At 36.8% G+C, this 22,555-nt stretch overlaps 1 protein-coding gene across 8 annotated transcripts in view; it reads left to right on the plus strand.

Annotated features, from left to right (window-relative positions):
* NBEA (neurobeachin) overlaps window positions 1-22,555 on the plus strand; it is a 662,791-nt gene that overhangs the window by 625,231 nt on the left and 15,005 nt on the right. For 3 of the 8 annotated variants that reach the window (XM_019736455.3, XM_074330024.2, XM_074330026.2), the window contains 6 exons: window positions 10,069-10,131; window positions 10,454-10,543; window positions 12,936-13,128; window positions 14,756-14,827; window positions 16,740-16,895; window positions 17,389-17,559. In XM_019736455.3, coding sequence (XP_019592014.2) covers window positions 10,069-10,131; window positions 10,454-10,543; window positions 12,936-13,128; window positions 14,756-14,827; window positions 16,740-16,895; window positions 17,389-17,559 — 745 coding nt within the window. The remainder of the gene's footprint in view (window positions 1-10,068; window positions 10,132-10,453; window positions 10,544-12,935; window positions 13,129-14,755; window positions 14,828-16,739; window positions 16,896-17,388; window positions 17,560-22,555) is intronic. The other 5 variants (XM_074330025.2, XM_074330027.2, XM_074330028.2 and 2 more) reach the window with 3 other exon arrangements.

Here is a 22,555-nt window from a genome sequence, read left to right on the forward strand (position 1 = left end):
TGTTGATCATTTGTTCTTCCATTTCCCAGAAGAATATAAGTTTTATCAGTCATTGAGAGTACCAAAGGCATTATGGGATTATGCCATAGTCAATAGTTGGTTAGTAGAAATTACAAATTAAATGCCACAAATTTTTGTTGTGTTGTACATACTCATATAATAAGTGAATAATGTTTCTAAAATTGTTTTTAAAAATTATCACATTTATGATCATGGATATATAATTAGAAGCCTCTCTGCCTCAGAGTATGATGACATGGTACAATGAAAACAACGATAGGAAGGTGGAAATTAGATAATAGCTATATCAGAACTCCACTGTTATTATATGAGTGACATTAAGTGAGTCACTTTACTTTTAAATACCTTTGTTTTCCCACCTGAAAAATAAATACCTAACTCATAGATACCTACCTCATAGGGCTATATTTGAGGATTATATGAGAAAAGATATGTGAAAATACTTTGTAAACTAGAAAACACTACACAAACATTGATTATTATTACCTAACAGTATAATTGAATGAAATACTTTGGAAGAATTTTGTTTTAATAATTTATTTCTCTATATCATCTACAGTTGACACTGCCAAGATGAAAAATGATTTAAATGACTTCTCTTTGATAATGAGAAGTACACACATATAAGCCCATCATGAAAAGCTATTTTGTTGTTAGACTCTTAGAACAGATGGCCCATTTATTCATTATGCATATATACACATTTATCTATTTAGGCTGGAAATATTAAAACATTAAATACACTTTAATATTGCCAGTAGTCATAAAAAAAGTGGTGTTCTTAGTCTAATTTTTGTTACTAGTGTTTCTTGGTTTTCTTAGATTATATTTTCTTCGCTTATTAATTTTTTTATCTGACAGAGATAAAGCATTGCTGTGGATCTGCCATAGTCCACATATGCCCATCGATCACTTCAGTATTCACCTGTTTTTCTTGCCGAAACATTCCTTGCTACTAGAGAACTGACATAATAAGTTTTTCAGGAACCCAGAAGACAGATGTGTCTTTAACCAGAACAGCTGCAATACTGGCTTCCCTAGATGAATTCATAAAATTTATAAGGAAGAAAATGCTGGTGATGTAAAGGAAGGCGTTCGTAGTGTCAGCCTTGATGGGCTCTGCAATCGTTGCTTATTCTTTCAGTGAATCTGTTATCCCTTGTTTTTTCCTTCCCCCATTTCCGGCTTCTATCTTTGATCTGACAAGGGATATCAACACCCCCCTTCTGGATCGCTTGAGTTGGTTGTAGCATCACATTGTCCTCTTACAAGTGCCATGATGCCCAATTGTCTGCTTAAGGGGGTGTTCAGGTTTCTCCCCCTGGGCAGTTATTCTGAGACGGGATGTCAACAGTCAACAAATTGTCTGATAAAGTTTTCTTAAAACCATCTTAATTTTCTCCCTATAATTACTAGAAGTTTTACTAACTAAAAATGTTAATAAATTCAAAAGCCAAATTGAAATAGAAAAAAAACCCACATTTTAAATTGTTGGATGAAAATACACATAGTCTTTAAATTTAAAGAATCATTTTGGGAGAAAGAATATTATGATCCCTAAAACTACTAAGGTTCAAATGTATCTGTTTACACATCATTTCTCATCCACAGCAATAAGGCTTGCTTTGCTAAGATTTGATGAATAAAGTTTCTGTGTAGAAATTAGTATTAAGGAAATTAATGACACACATTTAATTTTGACTAGTGGATAAATCTTTAATATAGGTTTACCTTTCTCCTCGTAATGACTGCAGTCCTTAGCTAGTCCATGGTCATCAATCGTCCACTAGAAAAGCATAAAGAATGCAGCTAGTCAAAGTGGGATGTGTGTCACTTGTGTGAGTTGTGCTTTTTCTCCTCTTTCTGTTATTTTTATTGTGTGGCATTGAGAAGTGCTAATTACTGATTTTCAGAAATTAACAGCAAATGCTTTCATAAGCATCTAAAGTCATATTTGACATAAGGAAGAAGGATGAAAATTGCAGCCTGCTTTTGGTAATAGAAATAGCTGGAAGGGATTTCCTTATCTCTGTTAACATAGATTTCAGTTATATTACACAGTTGTTACTTCAGCATAAATTAACAATTATTCAAAACATATTGCATACTTCAATTTGTTGAAGTGGATGTTACTCAATCTAAGTACCTACGCATTTCAGTTAGATGTTTAGGACTCATTTTTAAAGGTTTTAAACATATTGATAATGAGCCTATTTAAAACCATTTGAAGTCTCAATATAGTATATCTAAATTATTGTTTCCCATTTATGTCAAAATCGAAGAAGAGCATTTTGTTCTGCCAAATACACGCAGTGCTATTTTTCATCAGAATTTAATTTAATAAAGTGTATGATTTTATTTTGAAATATTTATAACCAACACCTGGTGAATCTTTGTCTTGCTGTCATTCCACATACCAAGCAATCTACTTCAGCTTTTCTCATTGTAATTATTATTTTGTTTTCGTGATCAGACACTTCAAATGAACATAACTCATGGTGAAGAAAGGTACCACCTGTACTCACTCCTCCTCTCTCACTTCTCCACTGTCTCCCCACAACTTCCTCCCCTCCTTCTCCATCTCCTGAATCATCCCACATAGAGTTTACTTTATATAATTTATTCAAGCAGGTAGGATCTGGCAGAGGTGTTGTACTGATGCTTCTCACATAGCATTAGCATTTCTGGGTTGAGTCCTATACTTATCTACTGTTTAATGACCAACCCAAAAGTGAACGAAGAACTGAAAACCTGGAACAATACTTAAGAGACCTGCTAAAACCCCTGCTTTCAGGTAGGCCAGTCTCTGAATCATCCAGAAAAGAGTATTTTAGTTTTCTTCTTAAGGATTAGCAAGTATAGATTGCAAAGAGACTTCACAGCCTCCCCCAAGAAGCTTATAATAGTGTTTAAATGCCAAATATGTTAAATCCTCAAGGAAAATGTCTATTGCTTGGGTATTATCCTATGTTGATCACATTTTGAAATGGAGCAAAAGCTAACCAACATTTCTTTTATGTTAGACTTGAATACCAATCCTATTTGTGTCATTCAGGAACCCAGCACATTACGCCCTTAGAGGGGTAATGAAGACTTAAGAAGACATGCAGATGGCCAACAAGCACATGAAAAGATGCTCAACATCACTTATGATCAGGGAAATGCAAATCAAACCACAATGAGCTGTCACCTCACACCCATTAGATACTATCAAAGAAAAATTGCAGATGTTAGAGAGGATGTGGAGACTTTGGAACTCCTGTGACCTATTGGTCGGAATGTAAAATGATACAGCTTCTCTAGAAAACAGTATGGAGGGTCCTCAAAAAATTAAGAGTAGACCTACCATATGATCCACCTAAGTATATATCCAAAAATTGAAAGTGGGATTTTGAAGAAATATTTGTACACCTATGTTCATAGCAGCATTAGTCACAATAGCCAAGGGGTAGACGCACCCCAAGTGTCCATCAACAGATGAATAGATAAAGAGAATGTGGTGTATTCATACAATGGAATATTATGAAGCCTTAAAAAGGAAGCACATTCTGACATGTGCTACAACAGAGATGAACCTTGAGGACATTATGCTAAGTGCAATAAGCCAGTCACAAGACAAATACTATATGATTCCACTTCTATGGTTGCCAGGGGCTGGGAAATAGGGAGTTTAATGGGTACAGAGTTTAGTCTTGCATGATGAAATAGAGTTCTGGAGATACCTTGCACAACAATGTGAATGTACTAAACATTACTAAACTTTACACTTAAAAATGGTTAAGATGAATTTTATGTATATTTTACCATGGTTAAAAACTTTTAAAGGATAATGAAGAGAGTTTAGTAATGGTCCTGTTCACAGAGATATGGGCAGGATCAAGTGATGAATGAAGGAGCGTGAAGCACCCAGGGATTACCATCCCTAGGCCTGAGATTACAAAGGGAGGGAGTCATTATCAGAACCTGGCAAGAGAGGTAGCCTTGGAAAGTGGTCGCCCGACAGAAGCTCTAGTCCTAGGAACAGTAATGCAACCCAGCCACTGCCAAACTGGCAGGAGGGACCATATAATAAATCCCTTGCCTTCCTATCTCTATCCTGAGCTCTCATTGGCTGGACCCAGTGGGAAGCCAGAGAGCAAGAGATTGCCAGTGAGGCAGTCCCTGGGGGCCAGTCTCCCAGGGGCAAAGAAGATGGTCCAGCTGACCTCTCTGTTCCCCCTGAATCAGTCACTGCTCTAGGATAAGCAGACTTATGTAAGGCATCCAGAGTAGGACTGATATAGTAAGTCCTCACTTAACGTCTTCATTAGGTTCTGCGAGTTTCAGCGAAATAGTACAAATTTTACCATAGGCTAATTGATGCTGTTAAGTTTCTACAGCATCTCATTAATGTTATAAGGAAACAACATTGAACAAACCAGTGTTATTTGACGACCTGCTGTACATATTTTTAAGCAGAAAAATTGAGTGAGCTTGCCACCAATGGCATTGACCTAATTTGAAGAAAATAATATTCTGGACAAAGCATTTTCTCTCCAGTGGATATGGTGCTTGTTTTTTCACATTTATTTGTTAAGTCAATTTTGTAATATCATCATTATAATTCATCATTGCAAAGAGGAAATAGGAATCAGCAGAAGGATAAGTCTTCTCTTCATTTGATTATTTTGTTTTTTGTTTGTTTTTTTGAGGTTTATACTAAGAGAATAAAAGCAAGCACTAAGGCAGGTAAATGAACAAATCAGAATCCCCTCCCTCAAATATTGTCTAACAGTCTGATAGTTAAGGCAAGTGTGATTCTTTTTCAATTGAGTTAGCAAATATTTGCTTAATTATCCTAATAATTTTGCTAGTACAGTATAGCCTTAGCCCAAATGCAGCTGATTGTTAAAACAATTGTAGATTGTTAAAACATTTGTTCTACTTTGTAGTTTCTATGAAAAACTAGAAGCAGTTGAATATAAAATAGCATTTTAATTTTTTATATAGTTTAATGTTTATAAAGCGAGAAATAAGTGCAGATATTATATGCTTGATTTATTTTGCTCCTGTTTTTCCAGCATTAAAAAGTAATGCTTTATATGATCTTGTTTTATTACAACAATAAACCAGAAGCAAAAGCTTATCAGTTACAATACAGTCTGCCATTAAGTAATCTTTTCTTTTATCTCGAAGACTTCTCAAAATTCCATTGTTTTTGTTTCTTTTATTTACTATTTGGTATAGAATTCATAGATTTGGAGGTAGAACAGAAAGATGATATAAATCACATGTATGTTTTTAGCTGTATGTCAAAGTTGTATTTTCTGGTAAAAAGAATATCTACTTCCAAGCATTAAAATAAAATAATTCTAAGTAAGAGTTAGAATAAAATCATTCTAAGTAACAGTGAGATAAACACAATACTAAAGAAGTTTTTTGAAATTTATTTTCTGTGTTCCCAAGCAATTACTTTTATTATTTTTGTCTTGAAATTTCTGAAAATTGTCAATAATTGACTAGTAATGTGGAAATAGCCTGATATTTTAGCATCGTGGGTAGTATAACCTGTAGTACTTTAGAAAATGCTGACTTTTCTGGGAAACAATTTAAAAGATTGTACAGACCAAGGGAAATGGATGAAACAGGTCACTTGACAGCCTCCCTTATTAGCTTCTGTCTCATGACACTTACCCTGATGGCATTTCATCAAAAGACAAAACTAAATCACATTTACAAAAAAGACTGGAAGTTGTAAAGATTCTGCAGGAGAAAAATGTATCTGGTTAAATTCATCTGCGTTGTGGAAAAGACAAGATTTAACCAAAGTTTTTATCTACCACATACCAGAGGAGGTGTACCATGATAGATAACTAGTAAATACAACAGGAGGGAGAAAACACACTTCTTCACCTAAAAAGTAATTTCTTCTAGAATATTCTGAACGTATCATAAATTGGAAGATCGTTCTGAACTATGACTTAGTGTTGATGGGTTTATTTGTACCGTGACTATGAAGTCTTTCATATTAACAGGCAGACATATAATACACATAACACCATGGCGTATTTACTTCCTCATCTGAAGATTTCGTCCCAGTTATGTGTCTTTATTCGTAGAGGAGGTAGAACTTTTGGGGAAGGTAAGGCAAAAAGAGAAAAAAGCAATTGAGCGAGAGGTACAGCAAGTTAAAGGCATAAGGCATAACTCACAGCCACGGCTAACACATTTGACCCCTTTGTGCAAATTTAAAAAGACACCCTCTTTAGGAGGATGAATTACAAAAGATACCCCTTCCTCTAGTAAGGTAGGAAGTAGATGCTACTTCTTAAGGTAGGAAGTAAGGTAGATGCTATCCCTCATTTGCCCCCAACTAGGCACTGGGCATAGATGACACAGGCATACACAGTGGCCCTGACCTCTGAGGAAGAGTAGAAAGAGCTTGTTGAAAAAAAGTGAGAAAACAGGAGAGCTGGAGAAGATGTGTGTAATTTTGTAACCTGGTAGGTGGGTCCTGGAGGATTTTGCAAAGAGCCTAAGAAAACTAAGGAATAGGACAATCTGAAAGTAGGGAGGGGACAAAAGACAAACTCCCTAATAGGAACTTACCCTAATGGGGTGTTTATACTATATGGAAGGAGGCAAAACTGAGTTCTGTGTCATAGATGTGTATGAAATATGAAAAATCACATATGCTGTTCAAATTTACTTAATTTATTCCCCTATGCATAACTTAGTTCACATTTTTCTTTGCTTTTCTGCCTACCCCTGTAGAATTCCATATTTTAGAACAGCCCCCAAAGCGTTAAAAAAATTTTTCCCCTAATTTTATGACTTACCTCTTTCTTGACCGGTCTTAGCTGAGGAGAAAATAAAGGCTAAGTACATGACTACTCAATATTCAACAAAATAATTTTTAGAAGACTAAGTAAGAATCCATATAACAATTAAAATATGAAAAATCCAACTGATTGTATGAAATTTTCTGACCTATAGATGTTGGCTCAAATAGAAATCCTGTCTGTGAGCAGAACCTGGGTGGTGGAATGCCAGCGCCTGAATGTAAGCGCCTGTGGCATCCTGGGTACAAGGTACCCTCTACAAGAGCAGGAATCTGCATCTGCCTCGTTTGATGAGTATCACAAGCATCTGCAGTGGTACATGGTACATACTAGGTCCTCAGTAAATATATGTTTCATAAATAATTAAAACTAACATTAAGTCTCTCTGACTTACGCAGAACAACATGGAGAAATAGAAATCTGTTGAGTTTCTTTAAATGCCATTTCTGATTATATAAAAAGAATCCACCTTGTAATTACCTGTAAGTAGTTGTTTGAGGTTTTTTTCTTGATACATCTGGAAATTATTAATGGAAAAATTCTATATGGCAAAAAAAAAAAAAAAAAAATCTTTCTTGCTCTTGACTAGCTAATTCCTACTTAACCTTCAGACTTTAGCTCATGTCCTTTGTCTGGAAGTCCTTTTCCCAACAGCCCTGCTGTCCCTCCTCCATCCTTTCACTCTGAGTCTGATGTGGACATCACTCCTGGGTTCCCTGGCACTCTGGGCTGGGCCCCACCATAGTCCCTACCTATCATGTGCCCTGACGTACTAACTCATCTTACATCCTACGGGCTAAAAACTTTCTGAGAGTCGTCTAGATTCTGATTTTGTATCACTTGTCGCAGAGTAGGCATTCCAAATGATGGTTAACTGTTTTTGTGGTGCTCAATTGTAAAAGTAAAGAACACTGAAGTTTTCTCTACTACTGTGCTTTCCTTTCACTAGGCTGCCTCTCAGTATTTGCACAGACATCTTACTTCTATATTCAGGAAATATTTTTGGACTCTGTAGGATCAAATCACAGTCCTGACCTGCAGTGATACACAGCAAACAGACATACATGAAGAATTGCATTGAACTCCATAACAAAGGGGAAGAAGTAGGCTGTGAGAATACGGAGGACATTCGTTATGAGTTAGGGGATCGGGGAAGGAGTTAGAACAGAACCCGCCCAAGGCTATCCTGAAGAGAGGCAGTTTCTCCTCCGTCGGGGAGTAGTTCTCAGAACAACGCTATCTTTCGTGGGTTGCACGGTGGGCTGTGCCCTGTCCCATGCAAAGTACTTCTATTCTTGACGAGAAAGAGACATTGATGACTTTCTAAAAGTGAAGGAGAACAGGAAACACTTGACAAGGGAGCAGGTCAAGAAAGTTAGGTGCTCAATTCCGATGCGAACATTCAGTAATGACAAGAAAAGTAATTTGGAGGAGACAGCATGCTTTTTCAAGATCAGAAAGACTTACACATTTTAAAATCAGAGGGCAAGGAATTATTGGAAGGCAGGCTTGCAAGATAGCTAAACAATGAATACTAGAATAAGAACCTTTAGGTCATGAAGGCATGTGCTCACAAGGAAGAGGGATTCAGTTTAGTCTTAAAAGAAATAAATGTTGAATGTAGGGAATAGATTGTCTTAATGAAAGAGTGCGATTGATCACAACTGAAAATGTATCCTGATGCCATTTGATAGTCATTTAAGATATACATGTATGTGTACTCTGCCTCAGTTGGGACCCACTGCAGAGAACTCTACAGAAGGTTTCTGGAAATTAAGTCAATTTTATATACTTTTCTAGTATAAATTTAATATTTTCCTTTCAGAAAAAAATTAGTCAAGCAAAGCTCGTTTGTTGCTTCATTCTTTCGATGAACATTTAAAGGCTCCCTACTAAGTGCAAAGCACGGCAGCAGAGATTTAAATGTGTTTAATTTTACCCCTGTGTTCCTACCACCGCCCTGGTCCTTTTTCTGGAGGATTAAAAACAAGCAACAGTATCTCATGTTAGACTTTAGGTGTTCACCATATATTAAGAAAGGTAGTGGATGATTTCTAATCAGGACAGCTGGAAAAATAAAATTACGATTTTTTTCAATAATTCTCAAGATCTTTTTAATAATGTGAACCTAGCCAGAAATAGTCTCTTCACCCTTTTATAATCATAAATCTTGCGTTGGGGAGATGGAATATGATGTGAGTAAAATATCTGTGTGAGTACAATTCAGTTAAATAGTCACACTTTGCATGAGTGGACACCATGCAAATAAATTGGACAGCACTTAAAGAGATTTAATAATTCATCCTACTGCCTCTGCAAATAACAGAACCAAAGCCCCTTTTATGCAATTGCTAAAATATGGCAGATAATGGTGCATTCATATTTAATATTGCTAATAAATTTGAAATTCACATATTTATTGATAAGCATTTTCTGGAAATGGAGTCTAGGAGGACAGATTGTTAAATTTCAGTACTTTATAAGTGAGAATTGTAGCTGCTGATGCAATTAGTGACAGTTCTGTGTCGAGAGCCATCTACCAACTTACCTGCACTCGTAAACATTCAGCAGTGAGTTTCATATTTCACTTTTATGTGCAACCAAATTGCACACCATTTTAGGGGGGAAATTAGCATGATAACAGAGTAATGATCATAGTAAATACTGTGCTTCTTATTGACTTGAATTACATACTTACAATAGTTCAGAAAAATATTTGTTAGTCTAGCTTAATATATTGAAATGTTTTGCCTGTGGAATACATCTATAGAAGAAATATTTAATTCTCTTATATGATTATCTCTTTGACATACACAAAAAAGGCATATTATATGGTCTCAATAGTTTGAGATCTAAAATATTTTTTTCTTCATTGGAAGCCATAAAATCGCATGAATAGTTCTATCTGCATAGGCCATAATGAAGTACTGCACAGCTCAGGATGCCCAAATAACGGTTTCTTCTTTGGGTTAGTTCTCTAAAATTTCAGAAAATTTTTGAGAGAAATGAATTCCTACCTTAAAATAGTATTCCAGGATTCATCTTAAAATAGCATAGCATCCTAAAATGTATTTTTTGTAGTGAAAGTTTTGCCGTATGTAATTGTTATACGAATGTCTTAGTATTCTTTCTACTGATTGCCTTCTGAATTGATTGGACTATATGACGTTCTTCATTTGATTTCGCATCATTGGTGGACTTTATGTTTCATTTCTTTCCCATAAAGATTCCAGAAGCTTATTTCATTAGAGATCCCCACACGTTCCTTCTTACAAAGGACTTCATTGAGGTATATGTGTTGTACTTAGTGTTAAACGTGGTCTTTGGTCTTCAGCTGCATGCACGTACTCACAGGTTAACATTTCCACACTTAACCCTAGCTTCTAAACAAGAATAGTGACTTGGTTAACAGAAGCACATTTAGAAGGAGACGCAAAGCTTGTCTACAAAATACTAACACTTGGATGATTCTGCACCCTGAGAGAAGAGCACCCACTGTATTGTCTGGGCTTTTTCCATGGCTGACGTGGGATACGCCTGCATTGTCAGAGGGCCTTGACCTCCCTCATTGATGCTTATTGACCATGACCTTCACTGTCCTTCCCCTGCAGGCCACAGAGGCACAGATTCAGAACTTCGGACAGACACCCTCTCAGTTGCTTATTGAGCCACACCCGCCTCGGAGCTCTGCCATGCACCTGGTAAGACAGACGTATCAACTTGTTGAACTTTTTTCTTTTTTGTACCCAGGGAGAGATCAAATAAAATAGCGATTTTATCAGCATCTCAACGGCCTCCCCATTTATGGGTTCACTCTTCATCCACGTATATACTGATACCTTAGGGAAAAACAGAGAAAGGAGTGCAGTTCTTACGTTTCGGTCCTGCTGATGCTGGCTCAGTTTTGAATTCACAAAAATGGCCATCTTCTCTGACTGTATCTGCCCCTACATAAACTCATTCATATACACAGGCTCACAAATAAACTCCTACACCAAAACAAGATTAGATTGATAAATTATAGTGAAAAATATATAAACATGACGTATTGTCCAATTTAATCTTTTGGGCAAGGTGGGGTAAGGAGAGTAGTTCATTTTAAGAAAAGGAAAGAAGTATAAATGTAATTTATGGTCCCTGCAGAAAGGCAGTCAAACAAGGGCCAAAGAGCTAGACTTGGCTCACACACCATCTCTGCCACTAACTGGTGAATGACCCTGGCAAGGTGTATTTAACTTCCCTGTTTCCGTTTCGGCGTCCCTGAGAATTTCATGACTCAGTATGTATAGCCCTTAGACCAGCACCTGGCATGTCGTAACTTCACAATACCTGTTAGCGGGTATCATCAGTCATCATTATCTACCTATACTGAAACTCTTATTCCCATTTGCAAGGGAAACAGTCATTGTCTTTTCATTTTAACCTGAATTTTAAAAGCCAGTTTTCTAAACAAGGCAGTCCTTTTTCAATGTATTAGCAAATAGTAAACCTTTCTTTCTTTATCTAATTTGAAGAAGGTAAAACATTTTCTGATAACCTGATTTAACATTTATTTTTTAAAGTGTGAGTTTTTCACTAACTTTTTTCTCTAGTAAATGCTTGAAGGTGAAAATGTGTTTTCAAAAACTGTGATGAATCACAGCTCATCGGTTTTTCTAGACAGTTAACAAGGCAGCAAATACCCTAATTATGGAGAAAAGCGCTCTGGAATATTGTCCATAATTTATGTCTGCACAAATTTATAAGCTGTTAGTTTGTGATGGAAGAATTTTTGACACCTTTCATTTATTCTGTCAGTCACTTAACAAATTTATGTTGAGCTCCTTCCGCGTGTCAGGCATTAAATATTGGCAAATACATCCTCGATACCTTCAAAGAATCAATAAACTCTTAGCGAAATACATGAATAAGTGTGTTTGTTTGAAAACATTTTTTTTTTTCTCTACAAGTTTCAGCCCTTTGATTAGTTACTAATGAACTGTTCTGACTGAATGGGTGGGTCTTTGTGTGTGACAAAGCAGAAAGGTTTGTGCCAAGCACAACACTCCCATATACACACCCAGTCGCAGTGTAGATGTGGAGCTCAGGCCTTGGGTCCTCAAGCCTTGAGATGAAGCATTTTTAATAAACTGGCCAAGAGAGTATCTCTAGCTCTTGATTTTATGAAATGCCTTGGCAGAAGAGTTTTACTCCTGTGTTAGTTTTCTCTATTTAATAACAACAATAATAATATTTATCCTGGAGAAATGCCCAGTCAGAATTCATCACTTTTCCTGTGAGAGACCAAATTGGCCTCGAACTGTTTATGCAGAAAACCTAAGCTTTCTAAATTCATGTAGCAGACAATTCATATATACAGCAAATAATTACAAAACCTGTTGGAGACCTAAGTAACAGTTATTTCCAGGATCCCAATTTTGTGTTTTTATATAGTAGTATTTATAGTGTTTCAAAGTAGTTAATCTAGTTCTTACAGCATCTACTTTCTATCAAGTCATGTGCTGGATGTTTGAGAAACACAGATTTTAAAAAAAGCAGGGTTAGGCCTCGGGAAGGTCACAGTCCAGAAGGAGCAAAGAAGGCATGAACCATAAGCTGACAGTAGTGCCAAGCAGAAGGTACAAAGCTGTGACAAGGGTCGCTATTATATTCTCATTATGTAGACTTTAGTCATGATCCCAGATCAAGCAGGAAAAAGAAGTGAAAGTATCAATCAATTCACTTTATATTTTATGTAAACAATGTCAGTGACTGACTTGACTAATTTGCCCACCAAACTGAGAACTGCATTGAAAATTCATGCTACATCATGTGGACATATCTATAAGCTAGCTTCTCACCTTGCAGTCTGGCCATAGCCATACTTAAATGGAGGCTGGACGTTAATAATTCGCTGTCCCCTCTCAGTGACTCCAGAGTCTCTGCTCTCCTCTTTCTGTGTATCCTCGCAGTACCCAAGTTCACACTGCTTTGTTCTCTGTGTGTGCTCATGCTAACTAACCTCATCTGTTTTAACCTCATTCTCCCCAGAGCTTTCACTAACTGTGTTATCCCTTCTGTTTTCTTCTGCTCTCTTCCCTTTCTATTCAACAGTGTTTCCTTCCACAGAGTCCACTCATGTTTAAAGATCAGATGCAACAGGATGTGATCATGGTGCTCAAGTTTCCATCAAATTCTCCAGTAACCCATGTGGCAGCGAACACGCTGCCCCACCTGACCATCCCGGCGGTGGTGACCGTGACCTGCAGCAGGCTGTTTGCCGTGAATCGATGGCACAACACAGTAGGTATGTGTGCCAAAGCAAACCATTCACTAAAGGGTTCTTAAAAGCCACAATTAAGATATGTGTGCTGGGGGGCTAGCTATGTGCCAAATTGTCTACAAAAAGCAACAGAGTAAATAACTGCCAGACCTACCTAAGTGATCCTTGTCTGTCTTATTCATGGCTGCTCTGTTTCAGTGCCTCATAGAATGCTTGGCTAATCGTTAAGTATTCAATAAATATTTGATAAATGGAAGCAGTTCTACAAATCAGTCAGGTCCTTCCCCTCTACTCTATCACTGTCCCCTCCCCCCCCCCCCCCCAGGAAAGAAGCCAAACAGTTTTACCCATATTAAACAAAAGTGAGTTTGAATCTGGATTATCTGGATGATAGTTTCAAATCCTCTTTCTTCCACTTCATTAATTTCTTTAGCAAATATTTGAATGGCCACCACGTGCCAGAGCCCTGTACACTGGGAGAACAGCAATGAACAAGACAAACAGCTTTCTCCTTGTAGAGCTTAGAGTCTTTAAGAAAAGACAAAAGTGATCTCACGTGTGTTTTCTGCAAAATCATTCCTGAAAGTTCCAGCCAGTACATCTTGAAGTGATATAGTTCTGTCATAAAGATTAGACATATTGATACTTATTTAACTAGGGTAGAAGTGGACGTGACCAAATGCTTTTGTTGGCCTAGTTCACCATTTAAGTTCTCCCTGGAAGCCCCAGGACGCCCACTGTCTCCAGGACTGAGTGGATGAGCCGTGGTGAATTAACCTGAATCTTTCTATTCTACTGACTTCAGCACTGCTCTGAAAAACAGAGTGATTTATACCACAGCTTATTCTCCTCAGAGTTTCAAAATGTACCTCTTTATGTTCATTGGTGATAGCATCAACATGAGGTGGAACTACTTCCATTCAATCAGAAATATGCAGCAATCATCTTAAAATATATATGACTATTATTCACAGGGGTCAGCCTCCGGAAATGTTTTGCATTGAGAGAAAATTAAAAGGGATTAAATTTTCCTCTAGACTTGTTCAAAAGTATTGTATGTTATATAATCACATGTTAAAAATGATGACGAATGGTCTCAGTCAAGCCCTAAACATTAATCCTCCGAAAGTCACGTTTACTGAGGTTCAGGTTTTAGGTACAGCTCAGATTTACACCTTCTGTTGACTTGTCATGTGAATGAAGGGCCCCTTGGGTGGGAGCCCCACCTTCCCCTTTGCCTGGCCCAGGCGAGCCCATGCTCTGTGCCTACCTCACACCATCCCTGTCTGTAGCATGGCCTTTTCTTAGACTGAGGCTCATTGGTTGCCCAGCAACCTTGACTCTCTGATGGGTTCAAGAAATGTTATAATCTTCTATTTTATCCAGTGTGCTCTTGCTGGTCAAATATCAGCACTCTTTCCAGCTTTCTACATTCTGCATCCTAAGCAGAAACCAGCAGTCTCTGTTGTAATGATTTTTTTAAGACTATCTACAAAGACATGTAGTGTGACTGAATCATTCTTACAAAAATTTACCAAATAATTTTTAAGCAAATGTATATTTTGTATAATCATTATAAAACACTGCTTATTAGGAAATTCCTCCTTTCTGAGAAGTTTATGGTAGTTTTCTCTTTTTATTTAATCTGTAGGCCTCAGAGGAGCTCCAGGCTACTCTTTGGATCAAGCCCATCATCTTCCCATTGAAATGGATCCACTAATTGGTACGCTGACAACAAAAATACATTTTCATGGATATGACTATCCACACATCCCTATGCAGTTAATTATCACAAATGGTAGCAGAATAATACTTTTTCTGCCACAAAATTGTGGTGCAAATGATATCAAATTACCATCAAGGAGCTATGCAAAACATAACATGCCATCTAAGAACTTTCTGGTATTAAAGCAATTATTTGTGGCATTTTCTTCACATTTTAGGGGATCATTTAAGTTGGTTCTAAACAAGGCAATATTTCCAAACTGTCCTTTCTTTCAACCTGCATTAGTCTTTAACACCTTTGTATTATTTAAAATACATAAGGCCTCAAAGAGATTATGCCAGAAAATAATACTAAAGAACATCTTTTCTGGAAATCTTCATTGCATTGAGCTAAAACACTTTTTTAAATTAAAGACTTCATGTAAATTGCAAACTCATGAGCTATAACTCTTTGCAGCAGATATTACAAATATTTTTAAATAACCACAAATGCATTTATTAGCCCTATGATGCAGAATAGCCCCTTCATCTTTCTAGGCCTCAGTTTCATATCTGCGAGATACTTTATAGTATTAATGTTTGTATCATGGGATCATAAAGAGAACTAAATTAAAAAAGAATTCAAAGTGGTATCAAGAATTATTAAGTTATATCCAAGTTATGGTATGTTTTTTCTTAGATTAAGTCACCCTTTATCTTTGAACCCAGAAATAAGATGAGAGGCATTCATTTCAGTTAGTTAGCTTGTTTGTTCGTTCGTTCGTTCGTTATACTCCTTACACAAAATACCATGTACATGTCTTTGGGATATAGGGTTTAGGACCAGGAATATTTTTAGAATCTAGCTATTCCTCTGCCCAAGAGACATCCACAATGTCACAGGTAGAATGTAACCATGGAAATATTAATAGCTGTATTATAATAAATGAAGGACCAATTATATAGTTTTTAAATGACTTAGGACCTTTGGATTGTCTTTTCTTTTGCTACCTTTTTTGTATAGCTTTTTATTGTTTACCTTCTCTAGTAACTGCTGTTACAGTGTTAATGGGTCTCCACAAATAGTAGCACTTAGATTTAATTGGGGTTAGAGAGTGATGGTCATCTTGTACATCTGCATTTTCTGTTTAAGAATTCAGCCCAGGGATTTAACCTGAAAGGATGGCGGAGAATAAGGGACAGGCTGGCATACAGACAGACACTGGGGAAATCAGACGGTGTCTCTGAGTTCCTGACTTCATTCACAGCCAATCCCAGGGCTCTCCACTGATTCTCTGCCTGTCTCTTTCCTCCCAAGTCCCTCTCCTGTCTTTTTCTTCCTCTCCTCCCCTGCCAGCCCATTCTGGAAAGGCTTTCAGTTTGTTGACAATCCAGTCTTTAAAGCTGCTGACCTAAAGCTCCCCGTGGGACTGCCCACATAACAACATCCCTTGCTCAAATCTCTACCCTCTTCTTTTCACATGTTTTGGAAATGCCATCAGAAAATGAGAGATTGGGACACATATTAAGACTCCCCCCCCCTTATATAACATACCTCATATAATATGATTCCTCATTAGTGTTCAACTTGTTGGACACTAATGGATTTGTGTGTAGTGAACATCTATGAAATTAAATGCCTTTAGATATTTTCATTGTGCTTTAAATTCATTATCTTGAATTTCCCGTGTTGTGTTTATTTATTGGTGGAAGAAGCACTTGTATTTCTGACAATTTTTAAGTATGTAATATGATTCATAAATAATCACTGATACTAAAAAAGTTTATATTCCTCATGGGTAAATGTTAAAATCTGATAGCCTTAAAAACCCATTTCAGATAAATGAGGCTTAAAAAGTATTCCTTCTATAAGTGCTTGGTGAAACTCATGTGGACTCTTTCTTTAAATTCTTTCTTCTATTTACATGTAGCCAATAACTCTGGTGTGAACAAACGGCAGATCACAGACCTTGTTGACCAGAGTATACAAATCAATGCACATTGTTTTGTGGTCACAGCCGATAACCGTTATATTCTTATCTGTGGATTCTGGGATAAGAGCTTCCGAGTTTATTCTACAGAAACAGGTAACCTTAACAGTGAAATACTTCTTCTCTTCAAAATGCCTATTGTTACACCTATGCTTAATATGAAATCATACTTAATGATGTAGGCATTTTTATCTTGAGTACCAAGATTCAAATTAAATGTTCACAATTGAAAGTAAAGAACTAATTCTGAACTTTAGCATGAGCGCTGAGCTCATAGGACAAAGGGGACTATTGTCCCCTTCCCTAATCAAATCCAGTAAAAGACCTTAAGTCTCCCCATAGTTTGGCCCAAACTCTGAAGAAGAAAAAAAAATCATCATTGTCTTTATCTTATAACTCCTTTTCTTAGAAATCCCAAGTGACAGTGTCGTATCATTTTTCAGAAGCATTTCGAGAATGCCAATCTGTAGCTAGATTGGAATTACCTTATAAATTTGCGGGTCTATAGAGTCAATTGTCACAAATCTAGTAAAATAAAATTACTATTTAAAATAGCAAACGAATTAAACCTGCCATTTCTGTGTTTCAGGAAAATTAACTCAGATTGTATTTGGCCACTGGGATGTGGTGACGTGCCTGGCCAGGTCTGAGTCATACATAGGTGGGGACTGCTATATTGTGTCCGGATCTCGAGACGCAACCCTGCTTCTCTGGTACTGGAGTGGACGGCATCATATCATAGGAGACAACCCTAATAGCAGTAAGTATTTGTCTAGAGTTCTTAGACTAGAAATTCATTTTAGTATATTTTTCCTTTTTTATTTTCCTACTAGTTTTAAAGTATGAAAGCTTAAGTGGCAAAGATTTCTGTTGGGATGTAGTTGTGTTCCAAGTGTTAAAAAGAGCAACTACGATAATCTTCAGCTTGGAGAAACTCCCACATCCCCTCACATGGACCCTCTGTGCAGCTGTCCTTCCCCTGTCTCCAATGTCCCCATCCTTCAGAGCTTTCCTTCAGAGTCACCTACTCCATTAAACCTCATATGATTTATCTCCGCTGAATATATTCTCTCCCTCCTCTGAATTTCCATGAGTTTTATTTGTGCTTCAGCGAGGGCCGTCACTACTTTCTACCACGTAGTAGAGTAAATATCTCCATTTATTCATTTAACAGTGATTAAGTATCCCTTTCAACGTAGGCATTGAGGAGGCAAGAAAATGAATAAAATGATTTCTTTGCTTCGGATGATTCCTAAGTGCTTTTATTCAACAGTTCTCCCTAATATGTTCTGTAGGAAGAAAAGAAATGGGACTCCAGAGTAAAATAATTTTACAAAACACCACATATACTCTTGCTAGCTATGTAAGCTCTAATAGTCTTACAGAAGTAAATCGTTGACATTTGTTTAGCCCAGTTTCTGAAACATGTTTTTCCATGGAAACTTTGTTCATGGAACAGAAGTTATTATTTCTTGGAGCTATTGCTTTTTTTGAGGAAGCTCTGAAGTGGATCACAAGTCTCTCCCCTTCCATCTTAAGTTTCTGGTTCCCGGCATAGTGGCACACATAAGAGGTTTTCAATACACATTGTTAAATGACTGCAGAACTAGGTAAGATATTACCTAGAAATAATTACTGTTTTTACTTACCAAGCTTTCAGTAGTTCAAATGCACATATTTCCTGTAAAATAGAGAGTGGTTTCTGTAAAACATTGATAATGGCAACTACCTAAACCTGGGCTATTCTAATTGTGATTCATACATTGGTCATAGTTTAAATGGTACTCCAAAAAACTGAAACATGATTTTGGGGAATATTTATGATAAAACAGGTAAGAATTTCCTAAGAATGCTGCGAATCTACCACTGAAATATTGTAAGAGTAGATGAGAAATGTACAAGATGCCATGTTACAAGTGCGCAGCTGAAGGCTGCCTCCCCTGGTCCATTCCAGCCTGTGAGATAGCGGGTCATGGAAACCTAAATGTGCGTCTACCTTCAAGTACCGCCCACCCCAAGTTTTACGCATGTTGACAGAAATACTGCAAAACTAGGAAATGGCTTTCAATTGAAGGCCCTATCATAGTACAGAAAAGAAGATAGATGGATGGTAGGTAGGTAGATAGATAGATAGATAGACAGATAAACAGACAGACAGTGGGAGATTGAACCACATGACCAAACGTTGTGTGAGGTTTTATTCTTGTTGCCCATAGCTAGAGTTGAACAACAGTAGATGAAGAAACTAAAAGTGCATTCTTAAGGATTTCTCTTAGCATAGATACTGAATAAGAGAAAGTATGTGTATTATACATTTCAGCCTCTGTTCTAAGTTGTTCTAAGTTATTCTCAAGCTTGGTACATTATCATATTATTTTATCTAAACGTATTTTCTCATAGTTCCAAATTTTCTTTATTTCCATAATAGTGTAGGGTTCATTAGAAAGTTGGATTAAGCAGCAGGTCTGTGTAGTATCTTCCATCCATAGTGATAAAAATTAGGCATTATTAGAAAAAAAAATTTTTTTAACAGAACGCTGCTTTAAATCCAGTTAATTAACCTGTTTAAAATGAAGCTCAAAAATGATGAAAATGGTATTTCCAAAAAGAAGATTCATTTCTTAAAAACTACCACCTGGTAGCAGAGATAAGATATTTTATATAATGTACTGCTATGAGTAAAGAATTTTAAAGAACACTGTTAGTAAATTATAGTAATAATCTGCGTTAGCTATTTTATTTTACATTGTTTTCTAATGATCTTTTAAACCAAAAGATGGTTAACAACTGATCATACCTTTGGTCCATCAGTCAGCAAGAAAAGTTAAAAGTAGTAATATTTAGAGTGTTTAAAGTTCCTTACAACAGGAGCTATATAAATAGAAATGTTTATATTAATCCTTAAGAACAAAATTGTGAGTGTTCTATTTGTTAAAATGCAGCATTTTATTGAAGCTTTAAATAAAGACAGGATTACCCTTAAAAAATTACAACAGATTATCAATGCATAGTTTTCAGTATTACCTCCATATATAAGAATTTATTTTTTGATTAAAAACTGTTGTCATCGTTATGAAGCTAAACTACTTTCATAAAACCCACCTTGTCAAGACTTTATTGGGCATTTCATGTTGATATATGTTGTACGGCTTTATTTCATCTGTTATCCTTACTGTAAGGGGGGAATGCTCTTCTAGAATAAACAGGGAGAGCGCAAAAGTGTTTGTGAAACAGCACACATGTACTGGATGCTACTGGTACTCGCTCAGCAGCGGGACATGCTGTATAGTCAAAGTCTAAGGTTCCGGAATTTGCAGGGATCTGCATTATATGCGTTATACTGATCACAAAACCGCTTTTCCTGCTTAGATGTACTGAGTACACTGAGTACTTACTACCTGAATCATGAGTTGCTATCGGTCATATTCGGTGTCGTAAGTCCTGTGAGCACAACAAAATGCTTAGTCTTACCTCTTGGGTACAAATTGATGATTATGCAAAAACTGGTTTTGGCTTTTTGCCGTATGGATAATCAAGTAGTAAAAAACAATTAGTCATATTTAGTATTTGACTCGAATGACTGACCTGTTAAAACAGCCAACCTAGTGGCACACATATCCGTGATGAGAGAGACCATATATACTGGTCAGTTCCCTTTTTGTAAAGGCAGGCAGTCACAGCACATACTGAATTGACTGTCATATCTGAGATCAGTCATGGGTGTTGACACACATATAGTCTCTGCCATCAGAAAACTCACAATATGAAAGAAAAAGATGGGGTTGTTTTTTTTTCCGTTCTGGTTTAATCTATCGTAGCTACCAATTCACAGGTCAGAGAATCAGGCTGTATGTGTTGTCTATCTCGTACTATAGCTGCTCAAGACCAAAAAGCTAGTTACGTCTAAATTCATATTAAAGTGTGTGACACAGTGCCCTTAGGTTTTGAGGGTTGTATATATTAACCTAGACTTAAAGGAGACAGTCCTAGAGTGAAACAATATTCCAGTAGCTTTTAGGATTTAAGGATTGTTTTTGGTATGGACGCTGAATTGCTTTGTATGTCAGAGGCCAGAACGTATTTATACAGCACATCACAAAATTATAGGATTCATTTACTCACCTTACGTGTACATCACTCAAGATAAATTCAAGTGGCGTTAAAATAATTATGCTTCTTTTGCATTGTCGTTATTTTTGGAACGGCTAGCTCTGTTAGTGGCACAGGGGAAAAAAACAAGGTTTGTGGATTTTTTAGGTATGGAAAGAGTTTACGGTTTCATTGTGTCATATTGTTGTGACTAATTTAGACATCTCAGAAAAAAGGTCTTTTTCTAATTGTTTTATAGTTTCAATGAGTTTATGAGCAAGACAATGAAAATTTATAAACAGATTATTACAAAGCGTTTTAGGCCATAAAAGAAAAAAGAAAAAGCTTTCTAGCATAGGTGACAGTTGAATTATAGTTGTTTTATTGATGTATTTTATAATACTAATATTTATTGTTACTCTTTCAAACTTGTGACTTTGAACATAGGAAATATTCTTGGAGATTTAAATAGGTCCCTGGCTAGATAACAGAATTGCAGACATGTGAGGGACAGATGCTTTCATCTGAAACAGACTTTTACACAAATTCTGAAACTAATTTGGAAGTGATAAAAATTAATTTGCGCACTTTAATTGGAAGCAGCCTACTGCAGGAAAGAAAGGGGCGCAGAGCAGGCAATCTGTGCTTAAAGCTGATTGAATTTTTTGTCAGGTAGGTATCTTGGACTTGGCCGCTTATCCTCCTGAGCCCCTCTTTGCAATATATTACAACCCATCTCTGACTGGTGTTCTTTAAAAGGATCAATGCTATTCCTGTTAAATCCCGAGAGCCCAGAATTTCATTGATCTTGGGACTTGACATTTCTCATTACGTGCTGTAGCTTCCGACAAGATAGTCACAAGAGCGGCAAGTCAACATTGTTGTCTCTTCAACAGACACTTAAAATACATTGGGACCTCGGCTCAAAATCCATTCTGCTTTTCAAGTGCATGGTTTTACTGTTTATACCAGGTACGACGTGCTTCATAGGGAGCTAGTTGATACGTGCATAGGCAATTTTTTGCAACCATAGCAGTAGGACACTTTGAAAGAGAATTCACTGTTCATCTTTTCAAATCAAATCTACAAATATTCACTGAGTAATATGGATCTAAGACATGGTTATTGTGCTTTTTCTATTTCACATTTTAAAAACAAGTCTTTTAACTACGCATAAACATTATGCAAACTCTGAAATGAGAAGCGCATTGAAAAGGCGGCTCCAGCTGTGCACACATCCCTTCTGGGCCCCATTGTGTGCGTTTCAGCTCTGGACACTGACCCTCCTGCCAGCCTGTCACAAAACAGTGGCCAAATCACATCCCTCTTTGTTTGCATCCAGCCTTCTCTTCAAATAACTATCTTGGTGCCCAGTTCTACAGCCACCACTAACCAAGGGCTTTATAAGAGATGCAAGGGCTTTATAAGAGATGGACAAAGAGAGCCCAGAGATATTTTGAATGTGTGTATACATATGAGGTGATGAATTTGTCTCACTTCTTAGAACAAGGACTCTTGTCTAAGGTTTAGTCAATGTGGAACCATCTTTTCATTAAGTATCAGAAGAAGCCTAGTTACATATATAAAAATCCTTACCCCATTGGACCTTCTGAGGGCCAAGTGGTGTCTGCAGTGTAACATCTCTAGCTCAGGGCCGGCTCTAATAG

This window comes from Rhinolophus sinicus, chromosome 16 (assembly GCF_057876585.1).
Source record: "Rhinolophus sinicus isolate RSI-liver-muscle chromosome 16, RSI-T2T, whole genome shotgun sequence".
NCBI classification, from domain to species: Eukaryota; Metazoa; Chordata; class Mammalia; order Chiroptera; family Rhinolophidae; genus Rhinolophus; species Rhinolophus sinicus.